Source organism: Melanostigma gelatinosum (genome assembly GCF_949748355.1).
Source record: "Melanostigma gelatinosum genome assembly, chromosome: 9".
Classification (NCBI taxonomy): Eukaryota; Metazoa; Chordata; class Actinopteri; order Perciformes; family Zoarcidae; genus Melanostigma; species Melanostigma gelatinosum.
In genome coordinates, this window is record NC_136642.1 from 9,188,311 (window position 1) to 9,211,068 (window position 22,758).

Sequence of the window (22,758 nt, forward strand, 5' to 3'; positions counted from 1 at the left end):
GCTGATGGAAACATTTAAACTCTTCAAACGTGTGCAGCCATTTGTGAATCCATCCTTAATGTGTGGACGAGCAATGAGCTCATCCTCAGAGTTTCATTTGAAATTCCCAGACAATCTATCATATTGTAACATGTTGTCATTAAATTACAGGGATAAGTATGTGAATTCATGCAGGAGGCTTCTGTAATTCCAATGCTGCCTTGTAATAAATGGTATAGGATTTTAATGTTTCACATATAGTCCTAATTCTTCCCTAGCAAAGGTCAACCCCAGAGTCCAGGAGCACGTCTGAATCGCTCCTCTTGGGTTTTTCGTGCATTAGTTATTCGGACTGAAAAATATAAAGGAATTTGTTGGAGGATCCTGATTGTGCTGTGGGATGCATCCAGACGAAGCAGAGTGGAACTCAGTCATAATTTAGGTGATTCAAGACGTCTGCACCTTCCAGTATTAGAGCGGGTTGAGAGTGAGATATGTGCTGCTCTGGTCTAAAGCGACTGTAAATCCCGAATAGACGGATAAACGACGGCTATCGCCTCCGTGGCGTTGGATGAGACTCCTCCTTCAACAGCAAAAAGATGCTGTTTCACCCAACACACACACACACACACACACACAGACACACACACACACACACACACACACACACACGGACACAATGCAACCCCCCTCCACAGCATAGCAACATCAAACTTTACACACACTAAACGCTCTGCCAGGAATTTACAGTGCAGTCATGCCTACACTGTTAAAATCTCTCTTGGACCTATATATTGTCTCACACTCACACGTTCATTGTGCCGTATAAACACACACACACACACACACACACGACATGCAGGAGTTCACACTCTGGCTGCTATACGTTTCGCTTTTCTTTTATAGGAAACGTAAAAAATAACTTTTATGATATCAAATTCTGATATTCAAAATATAGATGTTCAAGCAAAGAGCACCATGCTGGAGATTTCTTAGCAGGTTGCACAAGGGAGCGTGCACGCCAGGAAATCTCATCTCAATGTCAACACTATTAGAAGAAGTTATTACTGGTCTATACAACTTTAATAAACCTCAACCTTGATGCCAATTTATCCGGTCATTTGTTAGCCTATACATGGCACAGGATGTGTGTGTGTGTGTGTGAGACGTTGGGGCATGACTGCATGCGGCTGTCTTCAGGTTGTGTATACCTTGTTTAACGCTGCATTTTGCACTATATGTCAGCGTGAGTGTGTACGTAGTTACCAGGCACACTGCAGCTCATCCCTCTCCTAAAAAGCATTTTATGGGTGTCTGTATGGGCGCAGGGCTGCAGTGACGGGGACAGGGATGGAGCGGGGAGAGTATGTGCCACGGTACAACAAAAGAAGAAGACAGTATGTGCCACGGTACAACAGAAGAAGAAGACAGTATGTGTGCCCCGGTACAACAGAAGAAGAAGACAGTATGTGCCACGGTACAACAGAAGAAGAAGACAGTATGTGTGCCACGGTACAACAGAAGAAGACCGTATGTGCCACGGTACAACAGAAGAAGAAGACAGTATGTGCCACGGTACAACAGAAGAAGAAGACAGTATGTGCCACGGTACAACAGAAGAAGACAATATGTGCCACGGTACAACAGAAGAAGAAGACAGTATGTGTGCCATGGTACAACAGAAGAAGACAGTATGTGCCACGGTACAACAGAAGAAGAAGACAGTATGTGCCACGGTACAACAGAAGAAGAAGACAGTATGTGCCACGGTACAACAGAAGAAGACAGTATGTGCCACGGTACAACAGAAGAAGAAGACAGTATGTGCCACGGTACAACAGAAGAAGAAGACAGTATGTGCCACGGTATAACAGAAGAAGAAGACAGTATGTGCCACGGTACAACAGAAGAAGACAGTATGTAAGCCTAGCGTGGCCCTTGTACACTCCTGCATGGCAGGGCGGCTTTGCCCTTAACTGGGTCACCGGGGACACACTCACACATGAAACGGCAAAAAAAAAAAGAAGAACATGCTCTCGGTTACACACACACACACACACACACACACGTTTATGCACTCACGGGTGAGTGGGATGTGATCATTCATGCAACATGAGAGGAGTGAAAGAAAACATTTCGTTCAGGTATTTGAGGTGTAGCAAGAGGCCGAGCTGTGAAGTGTGTGAGCATGCCAGTGTGTGTGTGACTGCGCTTGTTATGGAGAACATCCATTGTGACGTAGTATGAATACTGGCATGCCGTTTAGCGGCTGGCATATATGTGACACTGAATTACATAAATAAAAGAGAGAACATTGAGCCCTGGAATGTGTGCATTCTGAGCCCGTATTGATCAAGAGGCCATACAAGCATAGATCAGAGGTGACTGCGATGCCACATCAATGACCAACTGCTCTACAATGTGCACAGATGCTTATATACGCACATGAGAGATGTGTCTTCTGCCTAAATGGAGGTACGAGGAATGCATGCCACGTTTGTAAAAAATCTGCAGGACAGACAGAGGACACTTTAAAGTCTAAATGTCATCCAATTCCTGAGACTGTAAAATACACCCAAAGACAAAATATGACAAAGACTGTGGAGAACTGCCCAGTCACAGATGTCAAAGGGTGCATGCATTGCAGGAAAGTGGAGCGTTGACGAAGGGGGGAAAAAAGCCGAGAAAAGACAAAACCTCCAGCTTCTTCTTTACGCTGATCTCTGCGAGTACTACGAGCGGCGCTTGCACAATGTCAAAGCAGTATTATGACTCGAGGTAGTCAGCCGGTCTGCTCCGCTGCACGACAAACACAAACAACCCGTTTCAAGTGACATTTGTATTCTCCCAACTACAAAGAGCTTAATTATTTTCCTCATATGCATGCAGACGGATCTCACACTACAACGCCTAGTAGTGTGTACACGCAACCACTCCGCTGAAGCTTCCTTACTGGAGCCTGTAAGGTGACACTATGTGCATTTTAAAAAACTTAAAAAGCATGAATCTTTGTTGGTGTTTTGCTCTAGTAAGCAGCTCAGTAACGTTAGTAGTAGTGGTGGTGGTGGTTGTAGTAGTCGTAGTACGCAACATAATGACACCGTCAGCCAGACCTCAAGGAGACGGGCTGTCGTGTTTATATTTATATTATATATGTTCGTTCCGTTTCTTTTATAAATTCTCTTGCGATGCTGTTGGTAAACATTTTAGGCTGCAATGCTGCAAAATAGGTCGGTCGCTTTTTGACTACGCGACGGTCAAGGAAAAGTCCTCAACATGTACCACAATGTAGTAATGACACCAGAGGAAGGCTGACATGTTTCCCGCGGTGCGTCCGTGTGGGACTGCGGAAAAAACATTAGAGAAAAGTTTTTAGGCTGTTACACCCCCCTGCACCCCCCCCCTCTCTCTCTCTCTCTCTCTCTCTCTCTCTCTCTCTCTCGGCTCTTCCTCGGTGTCTCACTATTTCTTCGGACGGTGTTTCCTCGCTGCTCCTGAGAATGTAATATTCGTGTCAGTTGAGCGTCGCTACCTTCTGCTAACTTTAGTTTCAACTCACCCAAACAGAGCGTTTCCTCCTCGCAGCAGAAAGATTTACTGTGTTATTGTGCTGATGAGGAGGCGGGCACAACTGTCGGTAACGTCCCTTCTTGGCTGTCGGCTCTGACGACTGCGCGGTCCGGACTCGCACTTTACTTTTCCTCCGCGAAACATGTCCTTACCCCCACAGAAACTCAAACAAGGCTGTAAAAAAAACAAAAAACTATCGGTCTTCTTTTCCACTACAGTCACAAAATGGTGAATGAACCACCAACAGCTGGGCAAGCCGACCAATGAGAGGTCGCTGACAGTTACAGTAGCCAATCAGCGCCGGGCCTACAGACCAGGGGGCGTGGCTCGCTGTCAAAGTCCAGTTGACAGACGGGGGGATCCAGCCAATGGCGACGGAGGATGCTGAGCCAGACCGGTGTCCTGTCCCAAACTTTACAGTATCCAATAAGAGCTCTGGGAACCATAGGAACAGCGCGAGGGAGGGTCGAGAGGAGGGAGCAAATCACCGAGGGCCAATAGAAAGGCACAAATGCCCCCTCCGCTCCTGAAAAGAAGTATGTTTACCATAATTGACAGCACAAGTGCCATCCCTGAGCAGACGGTGATAATGCATCAATCTTTCTGCTGCTCCCTACAGACGTTGGTGCAGCAGGGTTAAAGCACCACAATGTGGCGGTTTGTACTCTGTGGCCCAAGCATGCAAACTGTTGCATCAAGTGCATTTCAATCGTTCTTAAATTATTATTGAGGAAGGTGAAGAATACGCACGAGTGCGTGATTTAAAAGTTTCTTAATAAGGAGCTGGACAACACTTCAGTGCTGCAGACACAGCCGACGCATCGGTGCCCCTTTGCAAACTCGCTCTCTCCCTCTTTCCCTCCCTCCCTCGCTCTCTCTCTCTCTCTCTCTCTCTCCCTCTCACTTTTCTCTCAGCAACAAGACACTGACTTTCACCGCATTCAGCCAATCACGGCGCAGCATCCCGCTAGCTCTGACGTCGATAATCTCTCCTCCCCGCCCACTCCAGTGAAAGTGAACGGGGACCGGTCCGTGCTGACGTCACTTCACCGGCAGGCGATTGGGCAGGCGTGCGACGTCTCGGGACCAATGGCTGCGCGCAGCGATGATGTCATCACGAGTGTTGCCACCAGCTGGACCGAGAGGGCGTGGTCTGCGCGTAAACTCGGCTAACCCCGTGTTTGTAACTTGCAGGGGGTGTTGGAGACGAACCGGTGTGCTTTGGGAACTGTGGCTGGAAAAGAGAAAGGTGCGCATGTTTGAGATGATGCCACGTGCGTGAGACGGGCAATCCTGCACGTGTAATCACTTTGACACATGGGATCTGTACAGTGAGCTTTAACCTCTGCAGAGAGGAAGAGAAAGCACAGTATCTCACTCAAGATGTAGTGCCACGATAGTAAAGATGACATAACCCCCCTGCTCTGTGTGTTGTAGCAAACCAGACTCATGCCGAGACAGACAGCCATGCGGGATCTCACAGGAGCAGCGCCCTCTGTCGGTGAGACCTGGTGCATGCGTGCTGGTCTCTCACTCAAGGGAGAGGAGAGAAGAGATAGACCTAAAAACAGAACAAAGTTGTGATTGGCGGAAGGGGCTGTATATTTTTAAAAGAGTTTATTACTTACGTATGTCTGCTTGTGTTTGTGCACGTGTGAGTCGAGAGAGAGAGAGAGAGAGAGAGAGAGAGAGAGGAAGGACAGAGGACGGGTGTTGATTAAATGTTGATGTATAGCGACATCTAGTTGTACTTGTTCAGCACTGCAACTTACTTTTCAATAGGGAACAATCTGTCCGTGAAATGTCTCAGAGGTACTGTGCTTTACTCAAACTGGGATGCTGGGAAATAAGACTACATATAAACAAGTTCATATATTCCTCACTGGTTGAGATATTTCCTTAATTTTAGGCATTAAAATAAGGAATTAAATCAACTAAACAATATGAATAGTGAACATCACCTTTCATGATTTTGAGCCATGAGCAGACTTTGCTTCTCTTTAAAGTGTCACAAGCAGTGACACTCATACTGTGTATCCAAAGTATATTTGAACGTTCATATAACATCAATTATAAATTGGTTAAAAGAATCACAACCAGGATATACACTGAGTCGTACCTTCGACAGTTTAAAAATAGACTTGTCAGTGCTCTCTGGTGGACAAACTATGTAATTGAGACTTCAAACAAATCTTCTGCATTTGTTGTCAGACATTATGCTGATACCAGTCTATCTGTGATGAACTAATATCAGACAGTACATCGGCCCGGCTCGTGTTATTAGTCTGTGTCGAGTAAAAAAGGTGTAAAAGATCCAGGATGGAGCAGAAGCCTTCCTACCACCTGTAGGTACAGGGTCACCAACAACAAGCTGAAGGTCCTGTGCCTGAGCGGTGGGTGGTAGATTGCTTTTGTTGGCGGCCCTTTGGAGGACTCTTTTATATGAAGGCAGGAAGAATAAAGAATAGAAATAGATGTCTGGGAAACACATGAACTGTTTAAACTGGATTCACTTTCCAGACAGCAGTCCAGAGTTCAACTATCTGCAGCCAGGCGTGTGCACTTCATGTGTGAAGAGCTGGACTGCTGCTACTATTCTGCAGGCGCTACACACTGCAGAATATAAAAGTGATGATCAAGATACATAACAAGGCACACCACCATTACACTGTATGAATGCGGTTGGGGTGAAATACGAATGGGTCAGACGTTCATGTCCCTCTCGGGATGATTCATAATAACTTTGGTGTCCCCGTAACTTTTCATTGAGCGTCATCATCAGAAATTTGAATTTATTTACGATAAAGTATCGCACATCCACACACCCAGATGTTTAATAAACCCAGATGTGGGTTGCCCTGTGTGATATTGTGAACAGGAACACATCTTGTTTGGAAGTCTGGCTGCAATTATGTAAACTTATAATTACATTTATCTCAATTTTAATTTTAATTTGTAAGACTCACATATATATTTAGGTGTTAAAATACGTTCTATTCTACAACTATATATTCAGTGCCCCACTACGAGGATCAATAAAGTCTCATATAATTTTTTCAATGCACTTTTTTCACTTGTCTTTTCCTTGCATGCAACCCCAGCAACCACCCCGCCTCGTTAGCGAGTCCCCCTCTCTGTCCCCCCCCCCCTCCCGCTCTGCTCTCCCCCCTCCCGATCTGCTCCCCCCCTCTCCATGGGTGCGTGACCTCTGACCTCCACCCTTCACCCTCTCTCTGTGCGCTCATCACCGGCCTGTCAGTCAAACACCAGAGACCCCCTTCTCCTGCTGGGCTCTGCTGTCAGACCGGCCTCAGGTACAGACAGCACAACAGAGAGAGAGAGAGAGAGAGAGAGAGAGAGAGAGCGAGAGAGAGAGAGACTGTGAGGTTAGATAACAAGAGAAAGGAAGAGCGTGATATAAGCTGAGCTGGACGCAGTGGCCACAGCGATAATTTGACATGAAATAAACTTTACTTACTCTGCCCAAAACAGTAAGTTATTGTGAATTAACTGGTCTGGAGCTCAGCAGTGGTCTTACCTTTTTCTTCCCACTTTCCGTAAACCAATCCTAACTCCACACAAAAGCCGGACCCACGTCAGGAATGTCTCTCACCTCAGGGTCTCTTGAAGCAGACGCTGGTAGTAACATAACCTCTGACCTCTGACCCTCATCATGACCACACTCACCCTCGGGGTCAGACCATGCATGTCCCATCAAACCCCCGGACGGGGTGATGAGAAGAGAAAACTGGAAGACGGAAAAGGTTCCTGAAAACAAAAGCTCCTGCAGTCATGGAGATGGTTCGCTCGAATAAGACGATCAAAACCAACAATAACACTCAGTGTGGGTTTCAGCTGCACGACCGTGAAGTTATCCACCCAGCTTCATCTGAAAGCCGGACTTTAGGAGTCCCTGCAGCTATGGGGTCACCAAACGGAACGGAGTCATCAGAGATGGCAAAGACACGTAACTTCTGGATTATTAAAATCTAAAAGTTGTGTGTCTTCGCAAGCAGCATGGCTGTTTTGGATGGTAAATAGATGGATTGATGGATGGATGGATAGATAGATGGATGGATGGATGAATAGATGGATGGATAGATAGATGGATGGATGGATGGATGGATGATAGATAGATAGATAGATAGATAGATAGATAGATAGATAGATAGATAGATAGATAGATAGATAGATAGATAGATAGATAGATAGATAGATAGATAGATAGGTACATTATTAATGGTAATGCAATGTGCATGTTAGCATGCTGACATCAGCATTTAACTCCAAGTGCTGCTGTACTGAAGAGCAGTCTCACTTTGATTATATAACATTTTGAGATTTAAAACTTTCTGATTTTATCATCTTATTTGCACTCATTTAGGCTTCTATCAAAGTTTACGTTGAGGTTTCAGTAACGTTTGTGTTTCAGCCATCAAACTTCCTACCTGGGGCTGAGGCGAACTACAAAAGCAGTTTTACAAAAGAGGCCGAGAGTCTTTCAGGTTTTTGTTTCTCCACTCTTCACCTTCGGCTTTCAGTTACAGCGCGGGTTACTGAAAGAATGGAGGGGCTCTTTGTGTATCGCGTGTCAACAGAGGACAGGTCTGCTCCTGCGGCTTACAGGGGGAGGCAGCGAGGAGTCATGACGTCTACGAATGTCTGATAAATGCTGCACACAAGCCGCGCAAGGTTACGGATTTAGGGGAGACGAACCTGGAGATCAAACCCCTCCAAGGATTTGACTGAAGGGATGCCACCACAGAAGACATGTAGACAGAAATGTATTAAAGTCCCTCTTTTTTGCAGACCTATTCTGAAGCTTGAAAAGCTCCTGAGAATTGATGCTATTGGCTCCGTGTCACATCTAAATGGCAAGAATGAGCCAAGAGAGGACATCATAGCATCATTAGAGAGGTGGCACAGGAGGCCGGCATCCACACAAGCTGCAGTACGGAGAACAGGGGGCCCTTGTACTCACTGCATTCTTGTTCACAGTAACTTTACACCACTCAGCTGTTCCTCGGGGCCCTCGTCATGTCCCGGAGCTGAAGGCGGGCCCCTCATGGACAGGCGTCCTTGGACACACAGATTCCTGTCTGCATTAGAGACAAGAGTGGTTAGTAAGCTTCTCCAAACCAGGACACCGCTTTAGTATTTGTGTTTCATTCTTTAACTCTTACATTAACCTTTGCTCTTAAGTGCCCTGTGTATAATAAAGTTTCATAACCATAAATGAGCAGAATATATAAATACACTGTTGTGCGCTGCTACTCCAAATTATAAGAAAATGATCGGCCAACATGTGCTCACACACAAATCTACCAAGTTTGCATTTTGTGACTGCACATTTAACAGTGTTTTAATACAGTGCTTGACTGCATTAGCTTGTTATCTTTAGTTCAGATCTGTTTTTAAATATTAATATTTAAAAACCTATAACCTTATACAATAAAAAAAAAATGGAAAGTACCAAATCTTGTGGTCCCCCTTGGCTTAGCCCATCCTTAGGCACCACGCCTCCCTTTGGGAACCACTGGTGAATAAAAAGGATAAGCTCAATGTTTCAGATGGATGATTTGTTCACTGTATGATTATGCTTGAGTTGGATGAAGTTGTTACTCACTGACTTATTGTTCATTGAGCGAAAAGTAAACTTACAGCAGCAAAGAGCCAAATAATCCGACAAAATAAGCTTTTAATTACGACTGTATGTTGTCATCTGATTGGCAACTGAGAAAAAAAGATGCACCAAGAAACATCACTCAGTGTGCAAAATCATCTTGGAGCTGTGCAGTATGCAGTGCTGTGTTCCAACGACAGGGGGAGACAGTCAACGTGGAATGACTGAACACGGGACTAAAGGTGAACCATTGTTTCTTTGATGGCGTACAAAGTGCAAAGCGAGGCCTATTTCACGAAGTCGTCTTTGCCCTTGAGCCATCAGATCAGGCTGTTTCAGGCCCCTATGTGAGGGAAACACGTGTTTTAGATCATCATATTTATTTGTCAAACACAAAGAAAGATTGGCGGGAAGGAAGGAGAAAAAGGAAATACAAGTACCAGCTCGTCAAACAAACCACATCAATGTGCGCGCGCACACACACACACACACACGCACACACGTCTGTGCTCGCTGTGACAAAGCTGCCGTCGCTGTGAAAAGTGCATCATCGCTCCTGTGCGGTGCAGCTTTTCTGTGTATGGTGGAGGATGTGGTGAAGTTATACTAGCGTGCCCTCCCGTATGTCACTGCACCGTAACTCTCGCAGAGGATGCAACAGCCCCGCGTGTGTATGAATGTATTGAGTGTGTGTGTGTGTGTGTGTGTGTGCATTCACCGAGGCCTCTTGCTGTGCAGCGTGTGCACAACGCATACAGGCTGCGGTTGTATGTGGAGCACGGAGCACGGAGCCTCTGAGCTGGTTTCCGCGAAAGCAGGCGCTCAGAGGACGCGATGGGGAGAGGGATGTGGCACAGGTCAGAGAGCACAGTGGTTCCTGTGGTCTCTCTCTCTCTCTCTCTCTCTACACTGATGTGAATGGAGCAGCTGGATGACTGATGTGTCAACAGATGGGGGCCAGGAATCTCTACACGCACACACACACACACAGACAGTGACCCTCACCCAGGTCAAAGAAGGAGGTAAAACCAGGTTACGCGACTCATGCCTCACACACTGACATATTAGCACAGCTTCTGTGTCAGTGAATCTGTAGTTATAGTCGCCGACTATATTTCACCGGTGACCTTTAAAAATGAAGCAGCGTCCACTTGTGCCCACTTACAGGTTGAGTGTGTCTTGTGGCAAGTTGAACTTTACGGGGTTTGTTTTCTCCTCTTTGTTTCACATGACTGGTAGCGACCGAATTACAATCTTTACAAGCTACAAATTGCAGGCTGTGGTAGTAACTTGCTGGTTATATATTACTGCTTTAAAATAATAATACCCAGATAGAGGTGTTAAAGGCCCGAAGAGCTAAACCGTAAAACTATGTCACAGAAAAGAAATAAAGATTAGAGAGGAGTCGTAAATAACAATATTTTTCTTACTTTCGGGAAACGGTGCTTTAAAGGGTGGTTTTAGATTTCGTCAAGTTTGTCTTGACTACTCTAAACATGTTGATAAAGTTCCTGGTCGCTGTAATCAGTAGTTTATAATGGTGTGAGTCAGTCTTTCTGTTTCCACTCCTCCACCGCTGCTCAGCAGGGAAACACAAAGAGGAAATTATTAAAAAGAGTTTGTCAGACATTGGTTTGGCTAACTCGGACTGCTGACGCCTCGTCTTATTTTCAGTGCATTTTTGCATAAACAGAGGAGTGTTGGATTTGCCTGTTACAGTGTTGTGTGAGGAAGAGATCGCTTCAGACCGGACCGGAGATGAAGACAACGACCAACAACTCTTTCAGAGCACAGAACGCTTTTTGAAATTGTGGACAAAATCATTCTAAAAAATACCGTTCCTTTCTATTTTATGTTCATATCGACAACGAAATACGTTTCAGCATTAATCTTCATATCTACTTTAGACATCATTTTATCTATGGAACTTAATGGTTGGCCAAAAAACGAATGTTTTAAGATTTTATTGAAAAATGTACTTCAGAAAAAAATGAATGTTTTTTTTTTTCTTGTTTTGGATTGCATCTTTCTTCTTTAACCCCACACGACTGTAAACATCTGGACATGCCATTCAAGGCCAGCAGCTCCTCCTCCTCCTCTCACTGTGCCTGTAAGTGCGCTTAAGACGAGGGAGCTACTGACGTCACGTTAAAAGGTAAATGAATGAGCCTTATGTGAGCGTTGTGTGGGTGAGTGGGCAGCAGCACTGCAGACAAAGTGCTTTTCTTTATCAGCTCAACGCAAGCAAAACCTCAGAGCCCTCTCGGAGGCCGTGCGTGTGTGTGAGAGTGTGTGTGTTCATTTCATCCACGCAACCATCAGGGATCACGAAGGGCGAGATGAAAGACATGCTCTTGTTCATGAAGTCATAAAGAAGTCATAAAGTTTTAGTTTGAAGTACTGTTTCATATAAATATGTTTATACAATATAAATGGACTGGAACATCTTTTATTGTATTCTTTGGTTTATATGAGTGTTTTTAGATTGTTTTTCTCGATATAAATGTGTTTTCATGTTAGTTTCCTTAAGTTTTTGCTTGAGGGGCAAATAACTTTCAATTAAAAAATATATATGTGCAAAAAATAAATGCATTTAGGAGAGTACAGTGTAGACCTGCATTTAAAAATAGAGAATTTGACACATTCACAGCCAGTTAGCTTAGCATAAACACCCCCATAGCTCACTAAATAACTTTCACTTTAAGATATTTCCTTTTAATTACGGGAATGTTCATTTTGAATTATACAAACACCAAAAAGACCTCATACGACTGTCGGCTTGTTGTTGACGAGACAAAAAGTCAGCGGGTCAATATCTTTGTTTACAAATAAAACTCCTCTGTCTGCTCGGGCTTATGTGTCCTTATTAATATGAAATAAGAGCACACACAAACACAAACAGTGATATTCATATTGGGTTCCAACCGGTTTTAATTAACCCTGATTACAGCTTAATTACAAGTTTGAAAAAAAAAACGAAACACGAAAGAAGTGGAGAAATCCAATGTTACATTATGGTATTAACTCTCATCTCTCCATCTGAGTGTTATGTAACGGCTCGGGGGAGACGAGGCCAAAGAAGGGAGTGAAAGAGGGAGAAGACCTTTACACAGTCAAACAGTACACATCTTTGTTTCTCCTTTTAAAATGATACAACCCCTCCCCTCCCCCCCAACAAAATGAAAAACAATATACAGAAGCAAAGAGAGAAAAAGGTAACATTATAAAATAAAAGTTACAATACATGACAAAAAGAGATAAAATCACTCCTCCCTCTGCCACTAAATAAAATCCTCCGCCGCTGCCTTCTCCTCCTAGTCCCCGGTGTTATTTCTCTGTCAGCATCAAAATTAACATTACACATTTGAGTTATATTACATTTGTAAAAACTAAAGACAGGAAAAGGTTTAAAGGAGGGAATGGAGGTCTGGGGGGGATTCAACATCATCCAAAGTGATGTAACACAACATAAAAAGCAACAGCTAACAGGGCCATGGAATAATAATAATGCCAGGTGGAGAGGTAAATAACCCAATGAGAACAACAACAACAACAATAATCAATAGCAATATTGTCATCAGAAAAATAAACTGAGAAACCTTTATTCTTTTGATAAGAGAAATGTCGTCTTTGTGCCGTTTGTCTACCGTTCTGAGACTGTTGAGGCCTGAAACAGGATGTGAGAGCCAGCATTACAATCAATCTTTTTTTTTTCCTGCAATATCACGACGGAGTCGGATGCGCCGCGGTTTACAGGAAGTCAGACGACACCTGAAACAGAGCGAAATGAAACAGAAAATAGAGAGCCGGAGTGCAGAGCAGGTACGGCTGATGCCTCACCTGTTGCTGAGATATGAAAAAGTAGTAATAAGGCAGCTGTCAAATACAGACACAGGACTTGGTGTGTGTGTGTGTGTGTGTGTGTTGTGACATGCTCCAGTCCAGACCACAGGGGTCTGATGAGGAAATTCAATCAGCTCAGCTACACAGACCGCCTGGAGGCCATCTATCTCACAGGTCGCTGCTATAGATCCGTCTCGTCACTGGTCAGGCCGCTGGCTCTGTTAACCAATCAGACGCCTGGCTGCAGAGATGTTAAAACATAATCACAAGTATAATCATTTGTGTACGTGTGAAGGTGCATAGTTTGAGGAGAGGGCCTCTCATGTCCCAGGCTATCTTACAGTAATGATTAACCCCTTAACCCCCTCTCTCTCTCTCTCTCTCCTCAATCCAGAGCTGATGTGAACTTTGGAGCATTATGCTAACTGGCCGAAGAGAAAAGACAGGATTACTACTTTTTATCCCATGGGTGCACCCTCACACACACACACACACACACGCAGAGAGGGCCTGGGGCCAGGACAGCTCGGGCCGAGGAGAACCCGACTGAGCTGAGCGAGAGACTGTACAGACGGGAAGGAGCAGAGTGCTGCGTGCTGAAAGGCCAAGCTGCTGCAAAGGAAGTGAACGGCAGCGTGAACCACACATCTGAATCATTAGCAGTCTGCTCCAGTCCTGCTTGTTTTTCTCTTCTCCTTGCTGGTCTGGTTCTGGTAAACTGGCCCGTGCTCTGTTTTCTCTGGCTTGTTTGTCTATGAAACAAATGCACAAGAACCCCCCCCCCCCCCCCCCCACCTTCCATACCATGTTACCGAGTGAGTGGCAGGACACGTCTTACCACTCAAAAACAATCCCCTTACAAACAACCCTGAATCAATCATATCATTAAAATGCTATCGGCCTTTTTAAAATCTCACTTTCTTAATAATTTCATTTAGAATATATAAAGATATATAGTCTGTATGTGTGTTATCAGAGCTCAGTTTGCAATTTTGTACATGCTATAAAAACAAGGCATAGAGAGGCGCTGTGTGTGTGTGTGTGTGTGTGTGAGGTCTAAGATGTTCCCTGCTCTCTCAGGCTCTCACACTCATGCAGTTAACAGGCCTGGCAGTCTCATACACTCTCAGGACCCGAGGATGACGCCACTGCAGAGCTGGAGGTCCAGACAGAGAGACAGGAAGCGTGTTTAAGAGCTAAAGGCAGTGCTGTGCATGTGTGTGTGTGTGTGTGTGTGTTTTGCTGGTTTAGTTAAACACTATCGATGATTGTTAGAGGAGCTTTAGCTGGTGAACTAGGATTCTGTGCTGCTGGGACCCAAGAGAAACTATGTTCAGTGTACAAGCCATGTTAGTGGAGGTGAGGAGGCTAGTTAACAGTTACTGGAACCCCCTTTACTCCCTTCCTCCCCCTCCTGGTCCCCTCCAGCAGTCCTTTCTCGACTTTCTTCTCTTTTCCTCTCCTCACACCTCCCCGGGGTTTGAGATTATTTCTGTGAGCGGAGTCGTGATCTTTCCACAGGTGGTCCGCAAGAGAAAGAGAAGCAGGAACAGGAGAGCGACAGAAGGACGGTTACACAAAAGTCAAAAGTTCGGAGAGAAGTCTGTGGATGTGAGAGTACGAATGTGTGTCGTTTTCTTGCGCCGCGGCGAACAAGTGTCCGTGAGCAATGCTTCCGCTTTTAGTCCCCTTCAATGTTGGCTGTCTTGTTTTTTTTCTTGCGTGTGTGTGTGTGTGTGTGTGTGTGCTTGAATCCAATAAACATACAGCAATAGGCTTCCCTGAGTGGAGTGGGCCAGGTTTAAGAGTCGGTCAGACAACACCCAACAGCCCCACTGTTCAGTCACAGAGACACACTTTCCTTTTCCGTATCCGCCAAACTTTACAAGGCTTTCATGAGTTAAAGAGTGATTGCTTGCAGCAGTCCTCTCCTTTCTTTTCTCTCCTCCATGTCACTCCAGGGCTAGGTTTCGTTTCTTAGACACAGGCACTTATCAAAGTCCCGCCCTCTTTTAGGGAGAAGTCGCATCGGGGAGAAGGTGCACATCCTCATCCTAGGTGTGTTGCTGGGCTTTAAGAGAGAGAGTGTGTGTGTGTGTGTCCCCTGAGGAAAGTGCTGACTGGCTGCTGATCCTATTGATGGGGCCTGAAGGCAGGAGCTGTGCTACTGGGGCAGGGCGTCTGGAGCTTCACTGGCCAGGCGGGAGGAGAACTTGGAGCAAAGGTTTCGCGAGGAAGCCTCCCTCTGATTTCAGTCACTTTGCCTGGGATGGCTCAGTCTGACTGAGTCCCACCTCCCCAAAAAGACGTGTCCCAGAATGATCGGAGTGGGAGAGTCAGGCTGTCCTTTGAGGTGTCGGTTTTCTATGCGTGTATGTTGGACTGTGCTCTCAGTTCACTGGAGGTTTCAGGAATCTAGATTTGGGAGAGGGAGATTACAGGGGAACCATTTACATACTCCTGTGCCACCTCCAGTGCTCCCGGAGCAGTAGTGTTTGGACTGTTGTCTCTCATCAGCAGTCTTTGTTCTCCAGAGACAGCTGTGCTGTGGCACGATGCAGCTCAGCGCTCACCCTCCGCTGTGAGGCCAGCGGTGTGGCTAAAGAGCCCTCGTAGGCCAACGGGGGAGGACTGTCCCCTTCTCCGCTGCCTGTCCCGTCCTCCTCCGTCTCCATCCGGCCATTGCTCTGCCGCTCTCTTTCCCTCTCCTCCTCCGGTCGGACTTTCTTGTCGTCCGACTCCTCCTGTGAGGCCTCCATGCGCTGGTCTTCGCTCCAGCGCCTCTTGAAGCGCAGCTTGAGGGGGATGCACTTGGTCTGGGGAGGTTCCACCGAGCCCGTCTGAGGCGGGGGGGTGTTACCCTCCGCTGGTTCGACGGGTTCACTCTTGAGGGTGGGCAGCACGCGGTGTGCATTCGAGTGTGTGTGCTGCGAGGTGAAGAAGGGCATCAGGCCAGGGGGAGGCGGAGCAGGGGCCTTGAAGACGTCCTCGTCCAGGTCCTCATCGGGATGGGGTTGATGTTGGGGCGCGGCTGTGCCGTTAGCAAGGTGGTGGTGGTGGTGGTGGTGGTGGAGGAGGAGGTGGTGGTGGTGGTCAGGGGCTCTGGAGTGGCGAGGGGAGAAGAGTTGAAACTCCTCATCTCTCTCGTCAGGGTCCTCGTCACTAATGTCGGTCACCTCGACCTCCTCTTCTGACTCAATGTCAGAGATGGGCTCCACCTGAACAGAAAAAGAGTTAACATATATTTAACATATATATTGAAATACATTTAAAATGTAGTTTTCACAAAAACAAGTTTCTTTTAAGACAATGGAGTGTTGCTCATGTTCTAGATTACATACTGTATCCCTGTGTCCTTTTTAAGGACACACATTTTCCCTGTTTAACTCTGTTGAGATTGTAAAGTCAATCACAATGGGGGATATTTGGGTCTGTGTGTCTCACCTTTATTTTGGGAAGTCCTGCACTGTTTAGGGACTGCGTTGAGGAAGAGGCAGAGACGAGGCCGGAACCGCTGGCAGAGCTCAGGTCGCTGCCGAACGACAGCGAGGAGCCCAGGCCGGAGGTAGATGTCATGGAGCCTGAGGACAGGGAGCTCTGCCTGGCTTTGCTGTGGCTTTGACTCTCCCTGTGCTTCCTGCCGAGCGGTGGCGGCTGCAGCTTGAACTTGAAGGGAGACATGTGTGGCGGCTCCTCGGTCAAGTGGAGCGGGTGATGCATGGGATGGGAATGGATGTGAGGGTGGGCAGAATGAGGTGGATGCGGGTGGTGGTGGGCAGAGTGAGCCAGAGACGGGTGATGGTGCCGCTCTCCTCCCCTCTCTCCCCCCGCTGCCGTCGCGGCCCTTTCCGCTCTCTCGGCCGCTCCTCTCTCTCCGCTCAGACCGGCCTTGTCTGCGGCGGGCCGGTGGGGCTGAGGGATGACGATGTTGGGGTAATGGAGGAAAGCTCTGGGGCTGAGGCCGTAGTTGTAGACCGACTGGGTGTGGGCCTGCAGGTAGCGCTTCATGTCCTCCGGGTTGAAGGAGAAGTGGGAGCCTAACATGGGCGACAGGGTGGGTGAAGGGGTGTAGGGCAGGTGAGATGTCGGGGTCATGGAGAGCGCCGGGGACAGAGGAGGGGCTAGGAGGCCGGCTCCTCCCGGGCCCGGCAGAGGAGACACAGGGAAGGGCGACAGGGAGTCTGGGTGGATCCGGTGTGTGTGGCGGGAGCCGTGGTGCCCAGCATGGTTTCCTGGTCCTCCATACATGCGGAACAGGGCTTCATGAGACAGACGGGGATGGATGATACTCCGGTAACTTACTCCTCCACCGCCAGGTCCTCCTCCTCCACCACCACCCACACCCCTCTCTCCCCTCTCCTCCCCCGCTCCAGCGTTGCCCTCCTCGATCTCAGAATTGACCGAGGTGCCGTCGCTGCAGTCGCTGACGGAGCCGCGGGCCATTCGTCGGGCCACCGAGCTGAACATGCCGCCGGGGCTGCGCAGATCCTCGTTGGGGGAGAGGACTTCGGAGGGTGTCGAGGGAGGGAAGCGAAAGTGAGTCCCGGCACCGGTGGGGACAGGAGGGGCGCTCTGAGGAACACTGCTTCCTGGAGACGGCAAGAAAAAAAGAAAAGAAAAGAGGGGGAGAATACTGAGAAATAACATATTATGTTCTGCAGTGTAATCCTATGTAATCATGCCTATTGTGGGATCAGGACTGCACACACACACACACACACACACACACACACACACACACACACACACACACACACGGTCGAGGCTTACCGGTGGAGCCCATGTCGATGAAGGGGTAGTTGACCAAAACCAGTTTGTTGAAGTTAAACTTATAGGTGAACCTCTTGCCTTTGGTCTTATGGAGGATCCTCTTGTTGTAGTAGTATCTGAAAAAGAGAACAAAAACAGACATGATAAATAAAATATACATGAAGTAAAGACACACACGCTAATGCATGCAAAGACAAATATAAAAGACACAGGGTAAAATAACTGCGTATTATCTTTTATTTTTATAAAATACTGGCCTATTAACAACACTGAAACATTCAATTTAAGAAGCACACCTCATTTAAATTATAATTATGTTCCTGAAGTCATGAGACTATGACAGATGCGCCTTCACACTCAAGCACACACTTTAATAAGCGTCTTTCATGTGCCCCCCCCCCCCACACACACACACCTAATGATAGATATTAAAGAGTGTTGTATGACATTTGCACAAAGCAGACCCAGTAAAGAGAAGGGAAGGGGGGGGGGGGGGGTGAAAAGATGGAAAACAGATAGCTGTGAGTCGGAGGATGAAGTGAGCTGTGGAGCAGCAGTGATGCTGTGTCAGCATAAACAAACACTTAACAGACCAGAGGTCAATGCTTAATGCCAAATGTGGAACGTAAATGGGTTCTAAGGCCACAAGGGTGTGTCGGCAATTGCGTTCATGTTCGACACATGTGTGTGTATGTGTGTGAGACTCATGTTACTTTGTGTGGATTTTGTATGTAGTGGTCTAAAAGAAAGCCAGGAAGAAACAGGAAAAGTATCTTTCACAGTGGTACATGTTCAGATGTTTGCTAGACAAGTATCCCATACAAACAACAGTGTCTGTCGTTGACTTTGCTCGACGGAGACATCTCTTTATGTAACAGCAAAGCAAAGCCACCAATAATTCTCCCCATCTTTATCTGCTTATGTAATGGCCATTCTCTCTTTCATGGCTCCTGCCTACAGTACAACGCTCCATTTGTATTAACCTTTGTCCAGCTTCAGCTCTTTATGTAACGTCTCTCTGCTTTCTTCCCCAGATCCACATCCACTTTATGTAACCTCTACATCCCTCTCTGCCAACCCTCACACACTGAAGGAGACAAAGCGAAGGAAAAGAGAAAGCGATAAAGAGCGAGAAAGGAACAAAAAAGACGGCGTGTTTGTCCGCGAGATAACAAGCTTGTGTGGCAGGCTAACCACACACTACCACTTATCGTTTCTTCCCTGGCTATTGATCATAAGATTCAACCAGACTGCACGATTGCTCATCATGCCTGCATAGCGACCTGCTTTTACAGCAGCAGGCTCTGCTTCCCTTCCTCCAGCATGTGTCTGCTGGCACAAGTTCAGTGAAGTGTGCTGACAAAGATCGGGGCTCCAGGGTATGCAGGTAATGCAGAGTTAATGCGAGCCCATTGACTATCATTATGCTGAATGGTAGTTATCCAGACGGGAGTGTGTGTGTGTGTCTGTCTGTTTGGTGTTGGGGAGGTGTCACCCTTCACCCCCTCTTATTATGCTTATTACACAGACTGGTTGGGCCGATTTGGCTCTGGGAACAGACTGTTGCTCTTTTTCACTTGTTCTCTTCAACCCTCCTCCTCCTCCCCCCTTTATCCCACTGATACCTCTCTCTCTCTCCCCTCTTTATTCAAACTCTCTCCCTTGCGCTCGGCACTCGTCCCCTGAGGCGACGGGAGAGGGCGAGGGAGAGAGAGAGAGAGAGGGAGGGAGACAGGACAGGCCTGCACTGTTTAAAACATTGTTTACGCCAGGCACAAAGCAGCATGTAATTTCTGCTCCAGGGGAGACACTCACAAGGGCCACGAAGGAGGGGAGAGGAGGAGTAGGGAGCGAGGAGACGGGCCGAGACAGGCAGGAAGTCGAGCAGAATTAAAACCACGACGAGACTGTGATCGAATTAGACGATGACAGAGAAGTCAACAAGCTGTGCTAGGGCCCACACACGGGTCGAATATAATACGGATTACAAGGCAACAAATCCAAAGTATCTAAAAAGAATTTATTTTGTGCACCATTGGAGCACAATGTCATGATGTACTTCACCTTTATTAACAAACATCACACTGTGAAACACCACATTAAATAGCTCAAGTTTATTAGGTAAAACTAAATGTTGAATCAACTCCTCTCTAAATCTCAAACTGTCCTTAACGACGGTAAGAGTTATTGTGAGCCGTTATACTACACTGCATTCATTTTTAGATCGGCGTACCTTAGTGTATAATTGGCATTAATATGGACGCATCCCAAAGGCCAATAATATCACTGTGCTGACACATCTGTCTAACATTGGCTCATGGCGTTTGGATAGTAGGGAGCGTAGCCAACAAAAATCTTGTGCGCGCTCGGCTGCACACACACACGTACACACACGTGCAGCTAATACAAAGAACGCCGAGATGCATAGCGGGAAGCAGACAACAACGTTTGCGTAATGCTAGCCGCGGCAACCGATGCTGCGTTTAGAGCACATGGTCGCCCCTTCTTTCTTCAGGGCCCCACCTCCTGCACCATCGCACACGCTGACTTTGAAGAGCATTTGAGCTCACTTCAAAAGAGGAGAAAGAGATTCTTTGAGTGCCTGTGTTTAGCTGCCCACCACACACGCCTTACACACACACACCCACACACACACACACACACACACACACACACACACACACACACACACACACACACACACACACACACACCTCTTCCATATCCTGACTCTATAACTGCCATCTTATTCGGACCTGCTCACACACATGCCCACAAAACATACCATCCAGGAGTTGGTTTAACCAAAGGAGTACATTGACCAATCAGAGCGAGTAAGGGTTTATGCAAATCCTTCAGGGGAGCAGAGGGAGGATTTCTATCAGCGCATGGCGTTACCGTGCGTGATTTTAGGCCAAGGATTAAAGCTGCGATTACACAGACCTGCTATGGTCTAAAACATTATGATCAAAGAAGACACACACACACACACACACACAGGGACTCAATGGTAATGAATGAGCATAGACATAAAAACAGCACTTCAACCAGGTTTGAAGCCATTTAAACTCTACAGTATTATCATTTACCAATGTGTTGTTTGATATTCTTTTTCATACTGATGACAATACAATACCAGTGTTTGTTTATTTTTTACTTTGAATAATATAACAACTTTCCCTAAATCCTTCATTTTGCTCATTTAACAAAGAAGCCACCCTGTGTACCCTTTAACATAATCAACCACAGTGTGGTATAAAATCTGAAAAGTTATTATTTAAAAGGAGTTTATTGTTAACTGTTTATTACAACTTTATTTCGATAAGTTGCTGGAGTTTTTTTTTCGCAAAATATACAAGTGTTTGACCACTAATGTTTGTTGGAAAAATAAAGTTGTGTGACTAAATGTGTTCTATCTGTACATTCAGTTCAGGACTGTACGCAATGGCCAACTTCTTGTATTACCCTATGATATGATATCTGTAGACGCTCAACAATCTATATCAGTATCACTCTACACACACACACTAAAACTTAATTGAACAAACCCGCTTGTGTGTGTGTGTGTGTGTGTGTGTGTGTGTGTGTGTGTGTGTGTGTGTGTGTGTGTGTGGACAGGCTGTGCCTTGCCCATTGTTGGGTTGTAAATAGGCGCTGACGGTGACAGGAAGTTGGGATTACAATACTCCCCATGAGCCCCGTGTTTATTTTCTGCCTCTTTCGTCAGCGTTGGCTGTTACACAAACATCCCAGCCAGATCCTTCTCCACACACGCGCGCACACACACGCGCGCACACACACACACACACACACACACACACACACACACACACACACACACACACACACACACACACACACACACACACACACACACACACACACACACACACACACACAACAGCTGCCACAGGTGTGTGTGTAAAAGCTGCACACGTGAGCGTGCTTTGTGAGGAAACCAGGTTTGATGAGTGTTTCCTGCTTAAAAAAGGAAATTTGTTTGTCCTGGCATATATATATAAACATATATGTTTGTCTGTGAAGAGGGGGGTCAGGTCAGGGTCGAATTACGATGGTCACATGCTCTGTGGGTGGCGCGAATATGTACCCGAGCACACTCTGGTGTGTGTGTGTGTGTATTCCGCCCCCATATAAAATAAAGGCCTCATTCAGTGAGGGACAATGCCATACACACAATGCTCAAGTTGAACACATACATGCTGCAGAAAGAGACAATGGAAAGACAGTGGACGCTAGCATACGGTGAACACAAAGTCATACAGTGGTACTGTCCCTGGCTGCTCCCTCGGCACTTTCTCTCCGGCCCTGGGTGTTTCCACACAGCGCGCTGATGTAGAGCGAGGCCTTCTGACCTATAAACCGGCCTGATAGGTGAGTAACACTGTGTGCATAGGCAGCAGTATTCTCTGCAGGATGTTTTGCAGCTGTGGGCATTGGGGTTACTTCTAAATGCACATCAGAGCCAATTTGGGCTCTACACCATCATACTCTACCATATTACCATCAATTCACTTCGGGTGTTATATGCATGTTCTCATGAAGTTTTAGCACTCAATAAATGGTTAAGTGTTCTAAATTCACAGCATCACCATAACCAGGAAACCTGTGGAACCATCATTCCAGTTAGGTGTTTTTTCTGTGGTGGCAATTTTCCAGCTGTGGTGGCCGATCACATTGACATGAATGTTGGACATGAAGCGAACACCACAAACATGCATTGGCAAGAAGTCTGTGTACAATGGTGCATTTGAATGTGCACATGTGCTGTGTTGTTAATCTTTGCCAGCTGTGTGCGGCAGTCCCCCTGACCTCTGACCCCCGTGTTGGAGCCGATACGGGCTGCTGACTCGAGGACAGAGGGGGGGGGGGGGGGGGGGGGGGGGGGTCTCGAGGAGCCGGGACCTCTTAGCATGATTACGCTCATTAAACCAGCACTCTGCAATGACTGATTG

The 22,758-nt window shown here is 46.6% G+C and overlaps 1 protein-coding gene across 1 annotated transcript in view; it reads right to left on the minus strand.

Moving 5' to 3' along the window:
• Window positions 1-13,834: 13,834 nt before the first annotated feature.
• erfl3 (Ets2 repressor factor like 3) overlaps window positions 13,835-22,758 on the minus strand; it is a 39,890-nt gene continuing 30,966 nt past the window's right edge. The window contains exons 3-5 of the mRNA XM_079274743.1: window positions 17,786-17,901; window positions 16,460-17,604; window positions 13,835-16,233 (exon numbers count right to left, since the gene is read on the minus strand). Of these exons, the coding sequence (XP_079130869.1) occupies window positions 15,529-16,233; window positions 16,460-17,604; window positions 17,786-17,901 (1,966 nt within the window). The 3' untranslated portion in view covers window positions 13,835-15,528. The remainder of the gene's footprint in view (window positions 16,234-16,459; window positions 17,605-17,785; window positions 17,902-22,758) is intronic.